Source organism: Neovison vison, chromosome 2 (assembly GCF_020171115.1).
Source record: "Neovison vison isolate M4711 chromosome 2, ASM_NN_V1, whole genome shotgun sequence".
Classification (NCBI taxonomy): domain Eukaryota; kingdom Metazoa; phylum Chordata; class Mammalia; order Carnivora; family Mustelidae; genus Neogale; species Neogale vison.
The window spans coordinates 193,058,256-193,083,687 of NC_058092.1; the positions used below are offsets into that span (position 1 = coordinate 193,058,256).

Sequence of the window (25,432 nt, forward strand, 5' to 3'; positions counted from 1 at the left end):
TTATCAGGAGAAGGTGGATTGAATAAGGCAGCCGGCTCCCAGGGCTTTGGGCCTGCCAGAAAAGGGCATCGATTCCTGAGGTAGGAGAAGGGAGTGTTTGCCGATCTGCCGCATGGCCTCGTTGGCCTGTGGCAACCACACTTAAAGACGGACTTTTCATCAGGGCTGGCAGAAGAGCCAGAAGATTCTGAGAGGACCACTGCACAGGTTTTTCCAGGCAATTTCAGCTGTGAGGGGTGAGGCATTTCAGCAAGCCCTGGAGGGAAAGATGCAATGCTCTTTATCTGTAGCTGCAAAATGTTTTCTTTTGTTGTCCCCAGCCCCGTGAGCAGCTTGTCTTTGTCACAGTAAGTGGCTGGTTATTTTCCTCAGAGATGGAGGAAGTGGCAGGCTCCTGGCTCCCAGTGTGCTGTTCACTCTTGGGCAAAGAGGATTGAGTGAACAGTGTGATTCTGCCATTTATTGATTTATTTATTTGTAGGTAGTCCGCCCTCCCCACCCAACTTTAATGAGCTATAATTTCCAAATAAAAATGTAAATATTGAAGATGTACAATGTTTTAGTATATGTAGACATTGCTAAATGTTGACCATAATCAAGATAATGAACACATCTGTCACTTTACCTAGTGACCTTATTTGTGTGTGGCAGGAACACTAAAGATCCATTATTTTAGCAAATTTCAAGTACACAGTACAATATTAACTACAGGCACCATGCAGAAAATCCAGAATGGGGGCGCCTGGGTGGCTCAGTGGGTTAAAGCTTCTGCCTTTGGCTCAGGTCATGATTCGAAGGTCCTGGGATCGAGCCCCGCATCGGGCTCTCTGCTCCGCGGGAAGCCTGCTTCTTCCCCTCTCTCTGCCTGTCTCTCTGCCTACTTGTGATCTCTGTCTGTCAAATAAATAAATAAAATCTTAAAAAAAAGAAAATCCAGAATGTATTCATCCTGCATAAGTAACTTTGTATCTGTTTGCCAAACATCCTGCATAACTAACTTTGTATCTGTTTGCCAAACAGACACCCAAGTGTCTGCTGACCAGTGAATGGATAAATAAACTGTGGTGTGTGTACATTATATGTGTGAGTGTGTATACACATACATAATGTAATGTATATATTATTATGTGTGTATATATTATGCATAATATTTACATTTATATGTATACATATATACATATATAAATAAAATGAATGTTATTCAGTCTTAATAAAGAAGGACACCATGCCATTTTGACAACACGGATGAACTTGGAGAGCATTATGCCAATTGTTAGTCATGTTTGTCATGACCCTTCTCTGGGGTAGCGTCTCCCATCCTGTGACGGGCTGAACCGTGTCACCCACAAATTTCTATGTTAAAGACCTAACCTCCACCACCTCAGAATCTAAGTGTGGAAGTAAGGGCTTTAGAAATGTCATAAGTTAAGAAGAGGTCTTCACGGTGGGCCCTGATTCAGCATGACTGGTGTCCTTAGAAGAAAAGGAAATTCGGACACAGGCGTGTATACACACAGAGGACGCGATATGTGAGACACGGGGAGGGGAAGGTCCATCTACAAAGCAAAGAGAGAAGCCTCAGAAGAAACCCACCCTGCCTCTATAGTTAGGGCCTCTGTAGCTCATACCTGTGTGTGGTTTCAGCCTCCTGGTCTGTGGCAGCCTGAGCAAGCCAGTATTCTCCTCCTCTGTACCAGAAAGCAGGACCGGGGGTTGAAGTCCCTCTGACTCGGACAGGCCTTGGCTGATGGTATTTTCCCCGAGACCTGCTCCTTCCTGGAAGACCCGCCCTGGGCAGGTGTGAGATCTGAAGAGTCAGGGTAGACGCTGTCTTGGTTGGTGCCCCATGTATTGGGTGATGTGACAACCTGGGTCAGAGATGAGGGAGCTGAGGGGGAGGCGGCGGGCATGGGAAACCCGCTGCATACACTGCGGTGCTGTGCCAGGATGGGGCGAGTTTTTGCTCTGCCGAGATGCTGGTGATTGCTGAAGGTGAGCTTTTTTCATGGCTTCAAGCTAAAACTTCTACTTGGGAGTCACATGGACTTTGGTTCCAATTTTGCATCTGTCACCAACTCTCAGCTCTAGCATTTTCCATCTGAGCCCATGTCCCTCTTGACCCCACATTCCCCTCCACCTCTGCTCCTATCTTCAGAAGATGTCCCCAGAGGTCTGTCTGCGGTCATTTCCACTCCCTCCCCCACCCCTCCTCATTGGTTGCCCCTCCACCCCTCTGGGTAGTCTTTCTTCATGTCCTGAGGCCATGACCTTGTCCCCTGTTGCTTCTCTGTCCTTGGGGCCTGCAGCTCAGTTTACCACTCCCTTTTACTTGAAACGGCCTCTTTCTTGGCTTTCCCAATGGACACCACCCCTTCTGGGTTTTTAGCTTATCTGTTGACCTTCCTTCTCCGCCTCCGTTCCTGGCTCCGGCTCTTCCTCTCAACTTTTAAATGATGGAGTGGCCCGAGACACCCTGGTTGTTCTCTCGCTCTCTTTGTTGTTATTGTTGAAGTGTAACTGGCATATGGCCTTATATGCATTTCAGGTGTGCAGTGTAGTGGCTCGACGATTCTCTGTATTATGCCATGCTCACCATGGTGAGTGCGGTCACCCACCATCTGTCCCCCTACAACATTATTATGGTTTTATTGACTAGATTCCCTATGCTCCACTTTATTTACCGTACCCTATTTCTGGTGGTTTTCTCTGGCTCTGCATTCTTTCTCTCAGTGATAGCATTAGGTCCTGTGGCTGAGAAACATCATCCCCACACAGATGACTTCTGAGCCGTATCTTCAGCTGAACTTGCCCTTCAGCCCCAAGCTCACGCATCCCGCTGCTAATGGCAGGCCTCGGGGATGTCAGGTGGCATCTCGAACTCATCCAATATAGAGCTTTGATTTTTCTTTTTCCAACCACAGTGGGTGATTCTGTACTCAAACATGCCAAGCCCATTTACAACGCCGGGTCCATCTTGCTTGTGGTTTTCTCTGTGTGGAAATTTCTTCTCCCCGATACTCGCTTATTGGCGTTCTTCCTTACTGGTCAGTTGTCAGATCACATCGACCCTTCTGAGAGGACTTCTGGTCGCCCAGCCTAAAGTGGCCTTCTAAATCCTCTCTGTCCTTTCCCCTGTTTTAATTCTGTGCACACTGGTTATTATTTTCTGGTATTTCCTGATGATTATTTGTCTGGTATGTTTCACCCCTGGAAAGGCAAGCACCAGGTGGGGCCTGCGTGTGTCTTGGCCACTGCTGTGTCCCCAGAGCCCAACACAGGCCTGATCCTGGAAGTATTTGGTGACTGACCACGTGAAGCCATTCACCCTCTCTTGTCCTCATGCCCAACTCTTGAGAGCAACTCATTAGGAAGTGGGAATTTTGCCTATTCTTTTGGACTAAAAAATTGATTGTTGAATTAGAAGAAAATCCTTAATCTATACTGTTTTGGAAGAAACAACAAAACAAAAAACACATTGTCTTTTTTGCTAAATGAAGAATTAAAAACTCAGTTACCTCCTCCCCACTGGATTCTTGTTGATCCATTTAAATAGTAGCAAAGGACTGAAAAAGTTCCAAGCACCAGGAGAGACAAAACGAGAAGCAGGAACAGATGAGAAAATGTTTGCCGAGGTTTGGAGGCTGGAAGACAGAATGGTGAGGGGTTCAAGTGCGGTGCCTACAGGAAGGGGGCAGGGGGGAGCTGGCTTAGTCTGGGTCCCCATGGGCTTGGGACCTGGGGGCACCAGGGACTGTGAAGCAGAGAGCTCAGGTTGGCGACCAGTTTCTCCGTGGAATGGCTGGACCCTCATATCGCCACTTTTACCCATTTCTCCCAGGCTACTGGATCCTTCTCTCTGAACAGAAGGAGATGGGGAGTGGGCAGAGGCTCAGAGCTCAGTGTGTCAGGCCAAGTGGAGAAAGCAGGCAAGGGGCAGATGGAAAACAGGAGGATTAAGGAAAGATCTTCATTTTAGCAGTGAGTAGCCAGAGCAGTGGGACCTGCAGCTTGGGTTGTTTCTGGGATGCACAGGGCCAGCAAGTATTTTTGCATGGTATCCTTGTTTAGCACGAATTAGCCATTTGAGCCACATGAAATCAGGCTGCTAGGTCTTTTCTGGTCACCCAATCTCATGCAATGCTGAGGTAAAAATATGGTACGGCTGGCGGGGTTCATTGGCTTGCTATGCCACGCCCCTGGAACTGTGGACTGGCCACTGGACTCCAGGATGATTCCTCAAATAGGAGTCCTGGAGCTCCCGGGGGCATGTGGTTAAACCCTTTTATGAAGGAGAGGGTCAGAGAGCACACAAGGAGGAGAAACAAGAGTCTAGGGCTCATGCGGGAAGTGGTCTGGCCTTCGGGTAGCTTACCTGGTGACCACTGCCGTCCCTGCCAATCCCAGGGGGACTTTCTGGGGCCCCCTCCTGGGAGACACCTGTGGGGGATGCTTACAAAGAAAGCATTTCAAAGCATGGTGTTCCTATGTAATGTGGGGCACAAGCTAGGGGTTCCTGCCTGCTGCCTGCCTTCCCCACAGACTTTGGAAGGCTGGTGCTCAGACTCCACTGAAGGAGGACAGAGGAGAAGAGATGGAATTATCTCAGACAAAGGACCGGAGTACTGAGGATTTGCCTCAGTGAAATGGCTGATTCCTCGTCCAGTCATTCTGGAGTGAAGCCCACCTCCCATGGAAGTCCTGTCTACACATTCTGAGTCTCTCATTCAGATAGTTATTTTCTGCTTGAATATGGATCTCCAGGAAACATCAGACATTGGAAGAAAGCCTCCAACACCAATGCCAGGCAACACATATAACATACTTTAAAGGGAAGGGAAAAGCCCAAAACAGAGGAAATAGATGTAAATCAGAATAAGGGGAGAAAGCTCTAAAATCCTCAGAGATGGAACATTACACTCTTGAAAGCACGACAGGGGGCAATGAAGCAAAAAGAGCAAGCAAAGAAGAAGGAAGGCTTGGGAATCATTAATGCGATGCTGCAATGAAAAATGTAATCATAGGTTTAGACAATAAAATCAGTGAATCAGCCAGAAGTAGAAGAGCAAAGGCAGGAGAGAGAAAGTAAGAGAGAAGTGCTGAGCCCCCTAGAGGATCAAGTCAAGGAGTCCAGCATTTGACCAACAGGACTTCTAGAAAGAAAAACAATGAGAGGAGAAGAAATTACCTAAGAAATTCTAAGCCAAGGTGTATTAGACTGGAAAGATCCAAGACTTCAGGCAGAAAGCTCCTTGAGCGCCTAGCACAATCGATGAAGGAAAATCCCTGCCAAGGCACATCATTTAACAATGTTAGAATATCAGCGATAAAAAGAAAATTTAATAGCTCATGCAGAAGATTGAAAATCCGAGTGGTAGTATTGGATGCTAGGAAGCAAAGTCTTCCAAATTCTGCTTTAGGAAAGTGATTTTTAATTAAATTCTATGCTCAGCCAAATTAGTGTTTGTTTGTTTTAAAGATTTTATTTATTTATTTGACAGAGAGAGATCACAAGTAGGCAGAGAGGCAGACAGAGAACGGGGGGCCGGGGGGGGGAAGCAGGCTTCCTGCTGAGCAGAGAGCTAATGTGGGGCTCTATCCCAGGACCCTGAGATCATAACCTGAGCTGAAGGCAGAAGCTTAACCCACTGAGCCACCGAGGTGCCCCCAAATTAGTGGTTCTATCTGAAGGAATCATATAGATGTTTTTATTTTTTTTTAATTTTTTTAAAAGATTTTATTTCTTTATTTGATAGACAGAGATCACAAGTAGGTAGAGAGGCAGGCAGAGAGAGAGAGAGGAGGAAGCAGGCTCCCTGCTGAGCAGAGAGCCCTATGCGGGACTCGATCCCAGGACCCTGAGATCATGACCTGAGCCGAAGGCAGAGGCTTAACCCACTGAGCCACCCAGGTGCCCCCATAGATGTTTTTAGACAAGACTCAGAGAGTGTCTTTCTGTGCGTCCCTACCTGAGAAGTCCTGCTAGCTATGCTTTTGCAAAATGATGAAATGGCCAAACAAACAAACAAACAAAACAACAACAACAACAACAAAAAACCCCAAAACCACAAACACACAAAACAAAAAAACCCTGGAACAAAGAAACAAGAGCTTCAACTTGGGCAGGGCTAAGAAACGAGTCCTCTGGTGGATGGATGGGCAGGAGGTCCAGGTAACAACCGAGATGGGAGAAGAAAGAAGGTTGGCATCTGGGGACAGTGGGGACCTTTGAAAAAAGCTAACTGCTGCTTACCTGTTATAATACTAAACACAGGGAAAGATTTACAGTAGATCTAGAGAAGTTGGGAGAATTCAATATGCAACTTAAGGATAAAACAATTATAAAGTCAAGAAAGAAAAAGCCATCATACTACCATATTTTACTGAATATAAGATGCCTCATTAAGTATTGATTTATTAATCATTATTTTAAGAAGAAAGAAGAAACCGTTGCCTATTAAAAAGGCAACTTGCAAGTCATGAGACATACCCATGTTTCAGAGATACATTAGGAAGTTACAAAATGTACTTCTTATAATTGGTGCAGTGAACAATATTTATACCAATTATTGATTTCACCACAAATTGTGATGTTGACAGGGTAAGGGTGAGGAGAGGAAAAGTCTGGGCGTGTACCCATGAGCCAAACATAATTGCCACATACTCATGTACCAAAAAAGAAAAGCAATAATGTTTAGAATGGGTAAAACATTTCGTGTATGATTCAGAGATGTCACCACATGAGGGACAGCTAAAATAATTGAGAGTGATGGCCTCTGGGCATGGGTGACGTTGGAGTGGTTTGGAGTGAAGTGGTCTGGAGAATTGTTGGTGTTGAAAACAAGCCTTTGGCATATAATGCACATCTGACACCTGTGGGGTTACTTTGATGTGAACAAAAGTAGAGGGAAATACACACACACACACACACACACACACGCACACACACAGCCTTTTTGGAACTTCAAAGTGAGACAATTGGAGACGGGCCCCCAAACCTGCTTGTCTTGGAAATATCTTTTTTTTTTTTTAAAGATTTTATTTATTTATTTATTTATTTACTTATTTATTTTTAAAGATTTTATTTATTCATTTGAGAGAGAGAGACAGTGAGAGAGAGCATGAGCGAGGAGAAGGTCAGAGAGCGAAGCAGACTCCCCATGGAGCTGGGAGCCCGATGTGGGACTCGATCCCGGGACTCCAGGATCACGCCCTGAGCCGGAGGCAGTCGTCCAACCAACTGAGCCACCCAGGCGTCCCAAAGATTTTATTTATTTATTTGACAGAGATCACAAGTAGGCAGAGAGGCAGGCAGAGAGAGAGGGGGAAGCAGGCTTCCTGCTGAGCAGAGAGCCCACTGCGGGGCTCGATCCCAGGACCCTGATATCATGACCTGAGCTGAAGGCAGAGGCTTAACCCGCTGAGCCACCCAGGTACCGCCCCCCCCCACCTTTTTAAAAGATTTTATTTATTTGTCTTGGAAATATCTTATCCAGACAGAAGGTTAAGATATGATCATAGCCTGCTTAACCGGCTTCCAGAAGGAATGGTACCTGCCCTCCGTCTCCCCCAGAAGACAAGTGTGGCCAAGGATGGCCCAGTGTCCTCTTTGCAGAAAGCTTCAGAGTCTACAAGTTATTTCTCCTGTATTTTTTTAAAGGTGCATTTATTTAGTTTAGGGGGGGATTTATTTAGTTTATTTAGTTAGAGGGGAGAGGGAGAGAATCTCAAGCAAACCACTGACTGTGGAGGCCAACACAGGGCTGATGGCATGACCCTGAGATCAGGACCTGAGCTGAAACCAAGAGCTGGTAGTTTAACCAGCTGAGCCACCCAAACACCCCTGTTCCCCCCATTTTAACCTGTCTGATCCTTACCGCAGCCCCGATCAGGCCTGTCCATGGCCATCTCCTGCGTCAGAGACCACACCTGAGCCAGCACTGGCCCACTGCACCCCTAGAAAGCACAGCCCTGCCCCAGGGCCACGGGGGCACTTCTCTCTTGTGACCTGATGTCGTTCTGTCCCCATGATATCTTAGAGGAAAGAGGAAGAGGAGAGGAAGCGAGGGGAGGAGCAGATTCGCCTCCAGGAAGAGCAGAGGGCGAAGGAGCTCTACTGGACCCTGAAGCAGGCCCAGCTGCAGAGCCACGCCAGCGAGAATGAGGAGCGCGAGTGGGAGGAACAGCGTGAGTAGCGCAGTCTGCCTCCCCGCCCACCCTCCTCCCACAGGTGCGTGTGCCCCGTCATCCTTCCGGTTCACGCGTTCGGGCCCCAGGCCTTCCCCCAGGACCGGCAGTGCTCGGGGCCCTGCCGAGGACCCAGAGGGTAAGGGCTCCACCGGCCAGGAGCTTTCTTTGTGCCTGTAGAGGAGATTTCTTACACTAAAAAGAAAACCCTGCCTTGACTGCGTTACCAGTCCTTCACTGGTTCTATGCTGAGCGCTGGGCTCCCAGATAGGAGGGATCACAGTGCTTATCTTGGAGGAGACAGACACGCAGGCTCCCGGCTTTGAGGGAGAAAGTGCCAGTACCCTTGGAGTACAGAGTGGCTATCCTGGTGGGCTTCCAAAGATAGCGCAAGAGAAAGTGAAGCTTTAGGGGGGCACAGGAAAAGCAGGCAAAGAGGTGGGAGTGGGAGAGGGCGCTCAAGACAGAGGCCTTAGCCCATCCTAGGTAAGGGCATGGTGATGGGCATGGGATGTGCTTAGGAAGGCAGAGATGTATGGGGGGGGTGCTACAAAGGCTACAAAGCTTGGAGGGTGTCGGGTGGAGAAAAGTTAGGGGTGGGGGAAGTGGGAAGGCAGTAGCAGATTTGAAGGATGTGTTTCAGTATGTGCTGGGCTTCATTTGAATCAGGTTCGGGGACACCTGGATCATGGGGATAGTGTGGAAATGACGACCTTGCCCTAAGAAGTTTTTACTCATGGGGGCAGGGCACACCCAGCAGGGCTATACTGGGAACCACCAGGAGGAGGGCGCCAGGGACAGTGCGGGCAGGAGTCTTTCTTATGGTTTGCTTGGGGCAGGTGAGGCCAGCAGGGTCAGCAGGTGTAGGGTTGGCTGGTTTAAATAATGTCTGTAGGCTCCAGGGCACATGAGCTCTTGAGTTGTCTGACGCCTGGCTCTGGGGGCCGGTGGGCAGTGCCACAGACAGTGAGAACTAGATAGAGGAAGTGATTCGAAGATTTTTGGATTGGCTGGTTCGCAAGTGAAAGGCACACTTGTGGGTGAGTCCTTTAGCATCTTTAGGAATTGGCCAATCCTGGGAGGGCGAGTATCTCTCTTGGCTGAGCAAGGTCCTGGAGGTCAAAACATGGAGAAAATAAAAAGGCATAGTTCATGCAGGTGGACAGTGGGACACTTGTAAAGGTGGGTTTGGGGGTGAGAGAGAGGATGAGGCTGTGGCAGTGGTGTCCCTGAGAGACGACTGGAACCAGGGCCAGGGCCAGGGCCAGGGGAGCCCAGAGGCTGCATGATTTCCACTCGCCAGCCCTCTGGTCCTCAGCCTTTCTCAACCGCAGCCCAGATTCACTCAACAGACTTGAAAAAAAAAATTGAAATACAATTCACATAACATAAAATTCATCCTTTTAAAGTGGACAGTTTTCCTTTTATGACTGAGTAAGGCTCTGGTGTAGGCATGGACCACCATTTTGTTTATCCATTCATTAGTTGATGGACCTTTGAGTTGTTTCCACTTTGGGGCTATTATGAATAATGAATAATGTTGATCTGAACATTGTTTCCTTTTTTTTTTTGTGGTTCTTGAGTATGTGTTTTTTACTGAAAAAAAATCCTAAATTAGCAGACAGAAATGTACAAATACATGGGTTAATGACAAAGGACTATTTTTTTCTTTTTTTCAAAGGACTATTTTTGTGAAAAATGTTTTCTTTTAAGTGTTTTTAAAACATCATTAGATTTCAGTGCAAAATGTACCCCCAGCACCTTTTAGAACCTAAGTGCAATCTCAAAAAAACAGCAGTGGAAGGAAGTTAGCTACGTTCTGTGCCATTGACAATGGTTACATCTCCACAAGCAATGTATGAGGGTTCCAAGTTCTTCCCATCCTTGCCAATGCTTGGTATCTTTTGTCTTTTTTTTTTTTTTTTTAAAGATTTTATTTATTTATTTGACAGAGAGAGATCACAAGTAGGCAGAGAGGCAGGCAGAGAGAGAGAGAGAGGAGGAAGCAGGCTCCCTGCTGAGCAGAGAGCCCGATGTGGGACTCAATCCCAGGACCCTGAGATCATGACCTGAGCCGAAGGCAGCGGCTTAACCCACTGAGCCACCCAGGCGCCCCTCTTTTGTCTTTTTGATAATAGATGTCCTAACAGGTGTGAGGTGATGTCTCTTTGTGGCTTTGATTTGCATTTCCCTGGTGATTAATACTGTTGAGCACTTTTTCATGTACCAGCTGGTCATCTGTGGGTCCTTTTGGAAAAATGTCTATTCAGGTCCTTTGCCCATTTTTTATAATGGGTTATTTGATTTTGGCTATTGAGTTGTATGGACTCCTATATATTTTGGATATTAACCACTTATCGGTATGTGGTTCACAAATATTTTCTCCCAGTCTGCAAGTTACCCTTTTGTTTTGTTGATGATTTCCTTTACTGTGCAGAAGGTTTTTAATTTGACATAATCTCACCTGTCGGTATTTTTGCTTTGGTGTCAGATCCAAAAAAAAACATCACCAAGACCAATGTCAAGGAGCTTTTTTCCTATGTTTTCTTCCAGGTATTTTACTGTTTCAGGTCTTATATTTAAGTCTTTAATCCATTTTGAGTTGATTTTTGTGTTTGCTAGGAAGTAAGTGTCCAATTTCATTCTTTCACATACGGATATCCAGTTTTCCCAGTGCCACCATTTTTTTGATGAGACTGTCTTTCCCCATTGTGTATTCTTGAGGCCTTCGTTGAAAATTATTTGACTATGTATGCGTAAGTTTATTTCTGAGCCCTGTATTTTTTTCCATTGGTCTATGTTTCTGTTTTTATGTGAGCACTGTACTGTTTTGGTTACTATAGCTTTGTAATATAATTTGAAATTAGGAGGTGAGATGCTACTAGCTTCGTTCTTCTTGTTCAAGATTGCTTTGGCTGTTTAGAATATTTTGTGATGCCCAACAGATTTTAGGATTATTATTTTTTCTATTATCTCTGAAAAATTTCATTGGAAATTTAATAGGGATTCCATTGAATCTGTACATTGCTTTGAGTAGTATATATATTTTAACAATATCAATTCTTCCAATCTATGAACACAGGATATCTTTCCATTTATTTGTGACTTCTTTAACTTCTTTCATCAATGTCTTATAGTCTTTAGTGTCCTGGTCTTTTGTCTCCTTGGTTAGATTTATTGCTAAGTATTTTATCCTTTTTTTTTTTTTCCCTTTCCAAGTTTTTATTTAAACTCCAGTTAGTGGGATGCCTGGGCGGCCCAGTTGGTTAAGCATCTAGCTCTTGTTTTTTGCTCAGGTCATGATTTCAGGGTCCTGGGCTTGAACCCTGCATTGGTCTCCACGCTCAATGTATACTCTCTTGAGATTTTTTCTCTCCTCTGCCCCTCCCCTTCATGCTGTTTCTCTCTTTCTCTCTTTCAAATAAATAAATAAAGTCTTGAAAAATAAATTCCCATTAGTTAACATTCAGTGTAATACTAGTTTCACTTGTGGAATTTAGTATTTCATCATTTACATGTAACACCCAATGCTCATCACAAGTGCCCTCCTCAACACCCATCATCAATTTCACCCATCCTGATGCTGTTATGAGTGAGGTTGTTTTACTAATTTCTTTTTTGGATAGTCATTGTTACTGGATAGAAACACAACTGAGGTTTGTGTGTTGATTTTTTTTTTTTTTTAAGATTTTGTATCCTGCAACTTTACCAAATTTATTTATTAGTTCTAACAATTTTTGGGCGAAATATCTAGGGTTTTCTCTATGTAAGGTCATGCCACCTGCAAACAGGGACAATTTTTACTTCTTCCTTTCTGATTTGGATGCCTTTTACGATTTTTCCTTGCCTAAGTGTTCTGGCTAAGACTTCCAGTATCATGGGGAGAGAAGTGGTGACAGTGGGCATTTTTGTCTTGCTCCTGATCATAGAGCAAAAGTTTTCAACCTTACACTGTCTTGTATGACATTAACTGTGGGCTTGTCATGTATGGCTTTTATTATGAGGTTCATTCTTTCTATACCCGATTTGTTGAGAGTGTTTATCATGAAAAGGTGCTGAATTTTGTCAAATGCTTTTTTGCATCTCTTGAGATAATCAGACGATTTTTATGCTTTTTGGGAATGTGGTGTATCATAGTTACAGATTTGCGGGCGCTGAGCCAGCCTGGCAATCCAGGGATTAATCGCACGTGATTGTGGTGTACAGAGCCTTTGCAAAGGCCCCGTGGAGGAAATGGCATTTGGTTTGGGAAAAGTGGGGAAACCCAGAAGCAGGGCAGGGCCTCCGGTTGAGGAAGCAGCACTGAGCAAAAGCAAGGTCATCATGTGTGTAGGACGCGGTACGTGTCCCCATGTGGCTGCAGCCTGAGGTTCACAGTGCACAACGGTGAAAGTGACAGAGGTAAGATGGGAAAGAGCTAAAGAAGAATTCAATCGTTTAAATTCAGGATGGAAGAAGACATAGGAGAAAAAAAAGGCAGGACAAAGCTTTATCCTGCAAAAACAGTGAGCAGTTAGAAAGTGAAGTCACTTGAGGCTGCTCTCGTGTGGGAGAAGGAGCACTGGACTGGGAGTCCTGCCCTTGCTCTGTCACTGACTTGTGTGACTGTGAGCTAGTTCTTGCCCAGCTGCACGGTTTCTTCATTTGGAAAGTGGAGGTAATCATGTTGAGTTGAGGCTTGTTGGGAGGGTAGAGTAAGGATATAGTAAGAGTCTTTTTATAGCGACAGGTTGAGGTGGACTGTTAGGGGCAGGGCGGGTGTTTCATTAAGGATGCAGACCGGAGATCATAGGGCCCTGGAGCTGTTTAACTGCTAATTAATGCGCCGTGTGGCAACGGAAAGTGGAAAAACCTCCAAAAGACAGAGGAAAGGTGATAATGCGGGCCCTACAATGCTGGTTCCTTATTTTATGCTTCCTTAAAGAATGATGAGCTAAACTCTGGAGGCTGTCATTCAAAACCAGCAAAGCCATTCTGCACTCAATTAATTTAATATGAAAGATTATAGTGGGCCATTAATCTACTGGGAGCAGCAGTTTTTGATAAAACACCTAAATTAAATTCTCCGAGTTAGAAAAAAAAAGGGCATTGTTTCCTTTAGTATCACTTGAATTCAGGGTTCGTTATTCAGTTTGAACAGCAGAGCAGGCACTGGCCTCTGAGAAGCTCTGAAAATCTCAGGCAAAAATTCATTTAATTATTTCTTGACTGCAAACTTGTAGGAGTGTGGAGTTAGGTGCTGTCTAGTTGCCCAGAGATTTGGAGAAGAGCCAGCATGACTTGATAAATGATACTATTTCCAAATATTGGAACTTGTTCTCGTGAACCTTCCCCTCCCTCCTGGACTGTGTCACTCTGGTGTGGCTCCTACCCCACTATCGTACTCTGCTTGTCTCACCCTTTGCTGTGTGCTCAGAGCCCAGGGGAGAAAAATGTGTGCTCGGGCCCAGGATGGAGTCCAGCTGTGTTGGTTCTGTTCTCTTAATTCATAGAAAAGAGAGTGCTCTGGAGTCTGGGTTTAACCCGGGTGATTCTACAATGCGGTGCGCTGGAGACAGGCAGACCTGGAAAGGGGGATGCCGTGTGGTGGGGAGGTGGGATGGGGCAGAGCCGAATGCGGGGCCGGAGGGAAAGATAACACCAAGCAGGGTCTGTTCGGTGCACGGATGGCCTGGGAGATGGAGCAGCGTCTCTTTGGACAGAACCAGTACTGGCCATTCCTCCAGCTCCTAGTGTCACGTAGGGTTGGTTTTACAACTGAAAATAATGCCATCCGGAGTCCCCACGTGCTCGATTTGTATCCTGCTTGGGCTTCTCTCTCTCCTCTTGAATTGCTCAAGAATCTCTGGGGCTTTTCTGTTGTTCCAAAGCAGAGTCCAGGGAGCACTCTGGTCTTAAGGAACCTCTGATGTTGCGCCTGGTGGCCACAGGGGGTCACTGTTGGCAGCCATCAGGAATTGCTAGAGGGACTTGGCTGATGGTGACCTCAGAGGCCTTGGAGTCAGGGAGCTGAGAACATTCCTTCCCTTGGCCTACATTTAGCTGTGGGTGAGCCTCACTTTCTTTCCCTGAGGCTCATCTCTCAGGGTCCATCGTCTTGGTGCCAAACCCACCCATGGGTTGGGTCCCTAGGGGTCTGTGTGCATACCTTTCAGTATCTGGACCGCCTGTTGTCCTCCCCCTGGAGTCAGGAAACTTCCCCATTTCATAAAATTTTCATTTTCCCCATTTGCCTGACCAGAGCTCCTGACACTACCCAGCCCCTCCCCCTATGCCGGTTCCCCACCTGCACTCCTTTCTGTCTTAAGTGGCACGGACCCTTTCTAAATATATGATATTTAATGAACTTGTACTATGTGCCAGAGCTGTCCAGGACCCTTCCATGTAATATTTCATTTACCTCATTTACAGAGCAACCCTATGAAGTCCCCATTTTACAGATGCGGAGATAAAATATAGATATGGTAATTGGAGTTGTCCAGTGTCACGTGGAGTGGAAAATGGAGAAGTTAAACACAACTGCCCACAGAAACAATTTAAATCTTTATGGGGGCTTTTTCACTTTATATATGCACATATATATTTGTATATATATATATTTGTGTATATATGTGTATATAAATATATATTATATATTACATAAGTATATACATGTAATAATAAATAATAATGTATATTATAGATTTATATATAAATAATATATATAACATATAGAAATAAATATATATTTGTATGATACATATGATTCACTAATTTTCAGAAACATTATATTATTCATCCAAGGCAGGACTCCACATTGATACTGCTTTGAATCATTGGGTTTCTCTGTGGATGTAACTGGATGCTCGGAATTCTATAAAGCAATGTGTCTTTTTTATCCGGGTGGAGGGAGAAAGGACCCAAGGAACCATGCGCAAGTTCTCTAGAGAGGGGTCTCATGACGAGCAGCAGCTAATGATCTTTTAGAACCCCATGTCCTCCTGGGATCCCACAGTCACCTCCACCTCAACACTTCCGAACCTCAACCCTCCCTTCCCCCAACAGGCTTTATCACCTGGCTACCAAGGGCAGAAACTTGGCTGTCATTCTGATCTCTCCTTTTTGCTCATGATCAATCCCCAAACTTACCAAGAGGTAAGAATTCTACTTATTTCCCGTTCTTTGAATTTACCCCCTTCCACCCCATTTCCCTGGTACCATCTGAACGTTGACCCCGTGGCTCTTCACCTGCATCTCTGTTTTCTTAGCTTACGTTCTTGTTGCTGTCGCGATTCTTTCCCAGCACTGCAACCAAGCCAATCTTCGAGAAGTGGAAAGAGCCTCCTGCTCTCCTGCTGAAAACATGTCAGGGGCTTTCGATCACCCTTTGGTAAAGCATCAGAATTAATTAGCCAGTATTTACTGGTTTCCTAAATGGGCTTCCCTGTTTCTGCATCCTCACCTCTTGTGGGGTCTGTAAGGGAGCTGCCCTGCAGCCATGCCCACTCACCCCAGGAGGGATGCCTGAGCTCCCTCTTGCCCCGGGCCTCTGCCCCTCAGCCTGCTCTGCCCAAAAGACCCTTTCTTTGGCCTCTATTGGCTGAATCTCACGTGTCCACCAGGCATCAGTTTAGATGTCCTTCTCCAACACAGCTCCACGGTTTGCTGGTGTGGTTCCCTTGCTAGACGGTAAGCTCTCTGAGAGCACGGACTGTGTCTTGTTCATTGCTGTACCCATATCTCCCAGTATCAGCTTGGCAGCCAGCTGTTATGCTGACCTTGTGAAAATTAGAAGAAGATGCTGCGCTATATCATCTGCCAGAAATTGTCCCACGTGTCCAAATCTATGATGATCACGCAGAGACTGCGCCCCCTGGAGGTGTGAAATGAGCAGCTTTGGTCCTGCACAGCACAGAGTGGGCATCGAGTGGGTCCTAAGGATGCAGGTGCTGAATAGATGCGCACGCCCTGCCCGACTGTGTTAGAGTGTTAAGAACTCTGCCTCTTGCAGTGACTAGCCTAGCCCGATGTCTGCAGCTCTGTAACTGCTTGCAGACTCTGCCAGGAGGAAAACCAACTTCTGTTTTTGCTCTTCGGTGTTAGAGAACTGAGCAGTGTTATCTTGAGCACAGATAAGGACATGATTTCAGACCAGTCTGGCAGTTTTGGCAGCCATTGGATAAGGGATGGTACTGTCTCCATGGAGGGAAAACTAAGACCCAGAGAGATGAAAAGTTGTCCCGGTCTAGACAGTTAGGAGTAAAGCCAAGCAAATGCCAGCTCTCTCTACTCCCCTGAGCCTGCGGCAGCTGAAGTTTCCAGGTCTGATACGGGAGAGTTTGGATTCCAAAGCCTGTGGGACTCCTGGTTTCTTCCTGAGCAGGAGGGTTCCAGGCTGGACCATCCTGGAGGGTGGTGTCTCAGTTCTGGGAGGTGGCCCCAGGCCAGGCAGGTGTGGGTGCCTCCCTGAGATAGGGGGTTGGAGCTGGAAGGGACCTTCCCCTTATATGCATGGGAGAGAACTGAGGGCCAAGGCAGGGACATAGCTGAGTACACATCTTGTGATGGAGACACTTAACTATGCTCTGGCTGCTGCTGCTTCTTCTTCTTCTTCTTCTTTATTTATTTATTTGAGAGAGAGAATGAGCATGAATAGGAGAAGGGATGGAGGGAGAAAATATCAAGCAGACTCCCCATTGAGTGCAGAGCTCCACGTGGGGCTTAACATGGGGCTTGACCCCGGGGCTCGATGCCACGATCCTGAGATCATGACCTGAGCTGAAATCAAGAGTCGAACACCCAAGTGACTGGGCCACCCAGGTGTCCCTCTGCTCTGGCTTCTTAATTCTCAGCCTAGTGCTCACCAACCAGAATGCTATAGAATGTCCATTTAAAAAAAAAACTATGGTAAGATATACAACTTAAAATTTACCACTTTACCTATTTTTAAGTGTACAGTTCAGTGGATTCAGTACTTTCATATTGTCGGAATACCATCAACCCCCAGCATTCCCTTCCCCTCCCCCTCCCCGTTTCCAGAACTTTTTCATCTTTCTGAACTGGAACTCTGCCTCCATTGAACAGTAAGTCCCTGATCCACCCTGCTCCCAGCTACTTGGAACCACCATTCTGCTTTTTGCTGTGTATTTAACTATCGTTAAGTACAGTACGTGGGGTAGCAGTGAACTCCTAGGGAGTCCTTTTGTGTCTGGCTTATTCACTTCGCAGACTGTCTTAAAGATTCATCTATGTTGGAGCAGGGATCAGAATCCCCTTATTGTTGTTGTTGTTGTGGTTTTTAAAGAATTTCTTTATGTAATTGAGCAAGAGCACAAGCAGGGGGAGCAGTGGAGGGAGAGGGAGAAGCAGACAGGGAGCTGGAGGAGGGACTCCATCCCAAGACCCCGAAATCATGACTTGAACTGAAGGCAGATGTTCAATGACTGAGACACCCAGGCGGCCCAGACTCTCCTTCCTGTTTAGGGCTGGGTAATTTTCCACTGCATGTGTATATCATACTTTGTTTACCCGTTTGTCCTTTGATGAATATTTGGGTTGTTTCCACCTTTTGGTTACTGTGAATCATGCTTCTGTGAATATCGCTGTACAAAAATGTGTCCGAAGCTCTTCTCTCAATTCTTCCGGGTGTATCTCCAGAAGAGGAGTTCCTGGCTCACATGGTGATCACATGTTTCATTTTTCTGGAACTGCCATCCCGTTTTCCACAGCAGCTGCCCCACGCTCCATGCCCACCAATAATGCACCAGGATTCCACTTTTTCTGTACCCTTGCCGACACTTGTTTTCTGTTTTTCCTCATTAAACAAGTTAAAAAAAAATAGCTACCCTCATGAAGTGGTGTCTTACTGTGCTTGGTCCAATGTTGGATCTCGCAAGTCAGCCTTGCTTCTGAAGTCTTCAGGGTTTTCCTACAGTCCCAGTTGTTTTTATGGTGTTACTGGGAGATGAGCCTCAGTCTCCCGCAGGAAGGAGAGAGGCGGCTCTGGATCCTACCTCAGGAGTGGGGTTGGCTGTACTCTCCCTTTGTCCTGTGCTCCGTGTGGGCCCTCCCGGTGCCTGCTGGACAGGCCCACGGGGCATCATCTCAGGCCAGAGTGCAGTTGGGGGAGGAAGGAGGTGACCCGGGGTGGGTCCTCATCTCCACAGCAGGTCCACTGGGCCATGCGGAGAGTCTCACACTTGCTGGCTCAGGACAAAAAGATGCTCGTGGCTCCTCCTTTGAGTACGGGTTATTTTCACTGCGTTAGCAGGAAGAAACCCCATGAGTTTCGGCTGAGGGTTTTTGTGGCAGATTCATGGGATACGGTCTGAATCCGTTCCTGATTCCGAGTAGGAACTAAAGCAACCTTTGCAGATTTTAAAGTGCAATTTAGGGTAAGCTGCTTGATCCCGAGCAGGTTCCCTGTGATCGATCAGCAAGGGTGTGTCTTCTTGGACTGGCCATGAACTCTGGTTTGGACCTAGTAATACCAGGGCTAATGAAAAGAAACATTTTAACTAGCCCTTAACCATGGTGCTTAATATGTCCCTGACATGGTTTTAAGTGTCTTACCTCATTAGCTCCCTCCATCGTCATGACAGCTTTATGAAGTAGGGATTGCGGTTAGCTCCATTTTACTTAGGAGGGAACGAAGGCCAGGCTGATGAAGTAACTTGTCCACAGTGGGAACATGGAGCTGGGATGTGAACCGAGGCAGCCCGGCTCCAGACTCGGGCTTTGGAACATCTGAAGAAAGGATCAATGTCAGGGGCCCGATCTAATAAGACACCGCCTTTCCAGAACACTTCACGGTTTATGGTGTTTTTCTGCTTCATTTACTCTCCGTGACAACTCTGTGAGGCAGACATTCGTGTCGTTCTCATTTTGCCAGAGAAGGAAACTGAGGCCTAGAGGCATTCAGGGACTTTCCTAGGATGGCGTGTGGCAGGCACATGCCAGAAAGGGACCTGGCCTGCTCCGTTGGTGGGAATAAGTTGGTGCAACCACTGTGGAAAACAGTATGAAGCTTCCTCAAAAAAATTAAAAAAATAGAACCCCCCTATGATCCAGCAAACCCACTTCTGAGTAGCTAGTGGAAGGAAATGAAAGGAGGCCGTTGGAGAGATAGCTGCCCTCCTGTGGGCAAGGCGGCTTCATTCACAGCAACCAAGATATGGAAACAACCTCAGGGCCTGTCATTGGATAAGTGATAAAGAACGTGTGTGTGTGCGTGCGCGCGCGCATGTGTGTGTGTGCATACACACACACATGCGCACACACACACAGGCACACAATGAAACATTATTAAACCATGAGAAAGGAAGAAATCTTGCCATCTGCAACAACGTGGATGGACCTTGAGGGCATTGGGCTAAGTGAGATTAGTCAGACAGCGAAGGACAAATCCTACTTGCCAGCACTTGTATGTTGAACCGGAAGCTGACTAGAATGGTGGTTACCAGAGGCTGGTTGGGAGGTGGTGTGGAACGGGGGAGGCATTGGTCCAAGGGCACAAACTTGTAGCTGGAAGATGAGTAGGTTCTGGAGAGAGAAAGCCCGTTGCGATTATGGTCAACAACAGTCAAGAATGCTATATTATATACTTCAAGATTGCTAAGAAGCTAGATCTTAAATGTTCTTACCACGAGAAAGAATTTTGGGTGGGGGGTGATGGAGGTGTTTGCTAAGGCTGTGGGGGCAGTCCTCACAGTATATGATTTTGCCAAGTCAGCACCCTGTATACCTTAAGCTTACAGAATGGTAGAGGTCAACTCAATCTCAAAAACAAAATAGAAAAATAGAAAAACACCATGGGAGGAAACAGCACAGGAAAGCTGTCTTGGAGCCACCGTTGACTCTGTGTGCCTCTGTGTGGGTCCCTTTTCTATAATCAGGGCTGGTCAGCAGCTTGGTTTCGCCAAGGCCAAGGCTCGCTTCCTGCTCTCCGCCTCGGCCACTCTCTCAGCCCCGAGAGCCATCAGCGCCGGGCCCTTCTGGCTGCCCTGCCTGCCCGTTCCGCACAGTTGCTCTGAGTGGCTGAGCACAGCTGCACAGGAAGGGTCTGTAGAGCGTGGGGAGCATGGTAGAGCCAGAGCACAGAGTGGAGAGGAGATCAGAAGCCATTGGGTTGGGGAGGAAGGGGGCAGGCAGGACACCTCTTAAGGACTGGAGGAGAGGGGTTTGTCCTTTATCCTGTGTGCACCGGGGCCCCCGAAGGCCTTTGAGGAAGAGGATGGCTGGATTGGAGTGGGCCTTTAGGAGCTGGGTTTTGTCTCCGCATGTCTGATGGCCCAGGGCCTCACCTGGCTGAGTTCCAACAGCTTGTCTTCCTAGTTGGCCTGTGGCTTCCTTTTGCAGCCTGTCACTGAGTGTCATTGTTTCTCGGGGGCTATAAGCTCTCAAAGGTCACTGGCTTTTGTAGGGCACTGGCTCCTGTGTTTAATTTGCTGGCTTGTGTCTGCAAAGCTCAGGCCCAGGCGTCCTGGCCTTCTTTGACCCTCCCCTGACAATGCGAGGCAGGCATCATGGTGTACGTAGTGTCTGGAATGTACAGACGAACCAGCTGGGCACCAAACATAGATTTCTCCCTGGGATGGCTTCTTTTCTCTGGAAAACTCCTACTGACCTTTCCAGATGCTTCCTCTCTTTGGGTGGCTGCTGGCTCCCTCACAGAATATGAGAGCCGCTGCCCCTAAACCCTGACAATACTTTATCTACCCTAGATTTCATTGTGTTAAGAGATATTTGTCTTGTTTTCCCAGGCAGGCTCTGAGCCCCTCGAGGGAAGGGTCTGGTCTTGGTTACATCTGCCCCCAGCTCAGAGTTCAGTACTTCACGGGGCACAGCCCTCCAAGACTAGGGATTGCCTTTTGACTGACTCCTGTGTATGTTAGCACTGGTTATAGCAACGAACCTGCCCTTGGCGGGCTCACCCTACTGGACCCCTTGCATGTGACCTCCACTTCCATGAATCTTTCCAAGGGACAGACTTCAAGCTAGCTGCCTTCCTCAGAGCTGGGGATATGTTCTACTATGTTTCAAGAAAAGGTCTTTGACAGCTTGAGAGGAAGAAGTGCTCTCTTTCAGAACAAGGGCTGTTTGCCTTGTATCCTCCAAACACAGTTCTCTGATTCTGGTTGGTTATAGGTGTTTGCTACACGGGTAGAATGGAGTTGTTGGAACACGAATGGACTCCGGCTAAGAGCTGACTCCAGGAGGAAGGGGGGGACCTGCCTGGGCCCACGCGGTCACCAGTCATGCACAGTTAGCACACATTCAGCTCCCAGAGTTCTCTACAAAAAGAATTAGATATTCGAGGCAGATAGGAGCCTGACGAGATGCAATCAGATTACCAAAGAATCGGTTTTAATGCTAGCCCTCACCTCCAACAGGTTGTGTTCCCTCTCTTGGCATTTCCCCAGTTCCAGGACTCCTGTTTGAGTTTCAGAAGCAGCAGCACACAGATGGCTTTCCGAGGCCACTTGGAGGAGACCAGGCCCTGCCTTGGGAAATACAGAACGCTACAACATTGGAGAGAGGGGCACCTGGAGTTCGTGGTCTGCAAATGACCAAGCTACCAGAGGAGACTCTCTCTCCAGCACGCTCACCCAGCAGCGGTCAAGGCCACCGCAAATCCAAGAAAGGGCACCAGAACCAGGGCACCCGGGTTTCCAACACCTCAGCCTGTGAGAGCAGGAAGGAGGGCTCCTGGCTTGGCTTGGCCACTGACCCAGCTGGGCAGGTTACTGTCCTTCCTCGGGCCTCAGATTCAATGTGAGCAACATGAGGATGCAGGACTGGAGGGTCTTAATGGTTTTTGTAGGAAGGAGAAGGGGCTCTGGTGTTAGGCGCACCAGGTTTTCAAAGGAAGGGAGCATGAGAGGTAGGGTGCAGGTTGGGGGGTGAGGGGCTGCCGGGGTTTTAGAACCAGCCACATTGAGTTCCAACCCTGGCCCTGCCCCTTGTTAGCTGTTTATTTGGGGGCAAGTTATGTCACCTTCTGGATGCTGGGTTTCTGATGTAGAAATAGTGATGGGCCCTCCACCCTGGGTGGTGGTGGGGGATCACCTGTAATGAGATGTTGCAGGGAAAGCATGGAATAAGGTCTCAGTGCAGAGAAAGCTGACAGTCAATGTGGGGGATGGCAGTAGTATTTGGAGATGCTGACCACCTTGACAGGTGTCCTTGAGGCCGGCCAGTGGCCACGTGGTCTGAGCAGCTGCTCTAAGCAGGGCGCCCCCAGAAAGAAACCCATATAGAGCTGTATATTTCCATCCAAAGTTTTCTCGCTCATTCTGGACCAGGGCGGCAGGAACAGGCCGGTGAACCTAACCTGTGACGAGTGTCCTCCCTCCATGGCAACAGACAAACCCAGGGCTGTTGGCCAGAGCTGGGCCTGTCTGGCCGTTCCTGGGCTCTGAGCCTCCATGTAGCCCATGGGGGGTGAATCCAGGTGAATCGTGGGACTCTGGGTGAGTCCTGGGGCTCTGGGCCCAGTCCTGGCTTGCTGGGTGTATGGCCTGGGCTGTGGGTCCGGGTGAACATGCTCTCCACCCCTTTCCAGTGCGCAGGTCCAAGGCCGCGGATGAGGAGAGGAGCCGCGGAGCTCAGCGCGCCAGGGACGAGTACCGGCGCCACTCACTCCGCGCCATCCAGAAGGGCATGGTCGCCGGCCTCAGCTCCATGTTCCGAGAGCTCGGCCAGAGCCAGGAGCAGGAGGCCAGACTCTACCACCACCTGCCAGGCCCCGGGCCTCCGCCTCCCCTTGCCATACCTGTCAGGTGGGTCTTGACAAATAGACCGTGGCTGGGGGCTCCAGTCCCTGTTCTGCTCCAACAGCTGTGAATGTTGGAGCTAGTCATTTCCCCTCTGTGGGCCTCAGTGTTCAAATCTGTGTAATGGGGCCAGAGGGAGGTAGCGAGGAGTCTGGCTCTAGAGAGTCTGACTCTCTAGCGAGGAGTTCCAGAGAACTCCCAGAGTTCTGGGAGTCTTAACATTTTGGGGCCTGGGATTCCTTTGAGAACCTAAAGAAAGCTGTGTACCCTCTTCCCTCCAAGCTGTGCATATGAAAATACCCAGAAATGTTTGCACATCATCTCAAGCTCTTAAAGGTCCATAAACCCCAAGAACTTGTAATATAAGACCTCAAATGGGTTAAATATGGCCCAGCTGCTTGAAAACCAGGGCTGGCTGCTCTTTCCAACCCCAGGTAGTGCTGGTGCATGCTTGTTCTGGTAACAGGCTTGTAGATGAGCGTCGTTGAGTCCTGAGGGTCCTCACACACACTGGGGCCTCCAGAATGGTTTGGCAAGGACACTTAAGTGACTGCCCATCATTCTGGAACCCAGGGTCAAGAGGTTGCCTGTGGCCTCTCCGGTTTCCACTTGTGCCCACTTTAGGCCAGCCCCGAGGTTGGTCCCCCACACGTCCATCCTTGCCGAGCAACTACTGCCACATGAGGGTGGGTGGTCTGCTCGTTCCCAAACCACGGTTAATCTGCTTGAGGGTCTGTTCTGAGTTCTGCTTTAATTGGGATTTAGGATATTAATAACCCCCCTTCGCCCTGTCCCTGAGGGCTAGGGAGGGCTGATCATGCCTGCCTTTCTTCCTTCCTTTCTTCTCCACCTGCCCCCCCGCCTCCCCCCAACCTCCCAGTCCTTCTTTCCTTACCATTTATTTGATTCACAAACCAGGAAGTTTAAAAAGAAAATGGCTGCCTCCCATTCCTGCCTCCACCTTCTTGGATCTCCCTGGCCCCATAGGGGAGCCCTGTCCTCAGTGTATGTGTGCCCCCCAACCCCAGTTCCTTTGTGTAGATGGTGACATGAAAAGTCATAGCTCCCTCTGTTTTTCCCAGAGAAGTTTGCATGTTTTACACATGGCTCTGTGTCTTGACTTTTATTTCCATTTAACTGTATTTTGGAGGTCTTTTCATGTCACTCAGTTCTTAGCTATTCATTTATTGTTATTTTTCATTTTTTTTAAGATTTTCTTTTTAAGTAAAGTCTACACCCGATGTGGGGCTTGAACTCACAGTCCAGAGATCAGGCGTCCCATGCTCCACTGACTGAGCCAGCCAGTCACCCTGGTTATTTTCTTTCTTTCTTTTTTCCTTCCTTCCTTCCTTTTTTTTTTTTGACAGTTGCATTGTATTCCACTCCACAGATGTGCTAGAAGTCATTTATTAACAACTCTGATAACGGACATTGGAGTTGTTTGAAATCTTTGGCTATGACTACAGTGTCCTTCATGAATAATGTCGTAGATGTTCATTTTACACATGGGCTGCCCCGGGAGGGAGGCTTACGGGCCAGCCTCTCTGGGTGTCTGGGTCTGCTGCTCCTGGTATACGAGGGTCACCAGGGCATGAAGTGATTCATGGATGCTGGTGTTCGTGCCCTGCAAATTCTAGAGGGAAAAAATGCCTTTTCTCTCCCTCAAATACCTCCTCCTGTCCTTTTTTATTTCCAACCTGTGTGGCTTTTTTGGAAGCAAACAATAACAATGTTCTTTTGGGGAAAGTAATAATAGCTGGTGCATTAGTACCGACAAAGTGCCTTCATGCACCTTGACTCATTGAATTCTCTCCACAGGTTATCGTGCTGATTCGTTCTCATAGTGGCCCTCCCTCCCCTCTCCTCCCCTCCCCCTTTCTTGTCCTACCCGCCAGCTCCCTCCTTAACTCTCCACACTTTGTCTCTCTTCTCAGCAGGACCTGGGAGCGCCCACTGAGGCCTGTCTCCAGAGAAGTCATAGTCCGCTGGTTTAAGGAGGAGCAGCTGCCTCGCCGAGCCGGCTTTGAGAGGAACACCAAATCTATCGCCCCCTGGTTCCATGGTAGGATGGCTTTTCGGGCCCCTGGGGCAGACACCACCCATCTGCCTCCTTCTGGAGTTGGGAGGAGGTCCTGAGGGACCGCTCTCATCAGGGCGAGTGGAGGACTTAGGACTTTGCCACTTTCACGCCGCCCCCACAAAGACTGGCCAGCCTCCCAGAGTTAAGGATCGGCTCTCCTGGTCACATGGGGAAGAATGGTGTGGAGGTGGGTCATAGGCTGTCCTCTGTTTGCTCAATGAGTGTAATGAGTTCAAGGCACAGATTTTGATTTCCACAGGGCATGAGCCAAAATGCCGAGTGGTATCCATCAAGGCCTTAGGGACCAAGGCAGACATCTCGGAGCAGGAGCCCAGGGGAGACGGGATATGGCTGAGGATTCTGAATGTGCATTCATTCCCCTCTCTGTGCTGGGGAAGGATGACCATGATCTTGC

General features: G+C 47.8%; 1 protein-coding gene across 2 annotated transcripts in view; it reads left to right on the forward strand.

The window, feature by feature from the left end:
• SH2D4B (SH2 domain containing 4B) overlaps positions 1-25,432 on the forward strand; it is an 88,654-nt gene that overhangs the window by 35,880 nt on the left and 27,342 nt on the right. The window contains exons 5-7 of one of the 2 annotated variants that reach the window (XM_044239942.1): positions 8,037-8,184; positions 22,727-22,943; positions 24,872-24,999. In XM_044239942.1, coding sequence (XP_044095877.1) covers positions 8,037-8,184; positions 22,727-22,943; positions 24,872-24,999 — 493 coding nt within the window. The remainder of the gene's footprint in view (positions 1-8,036; positions 8,185-22,726; positions 22,944-24,871; positions 25,000-25,432) is intronic. The other variant, XM_044239943.1, reaches the window with a different exon arrangement.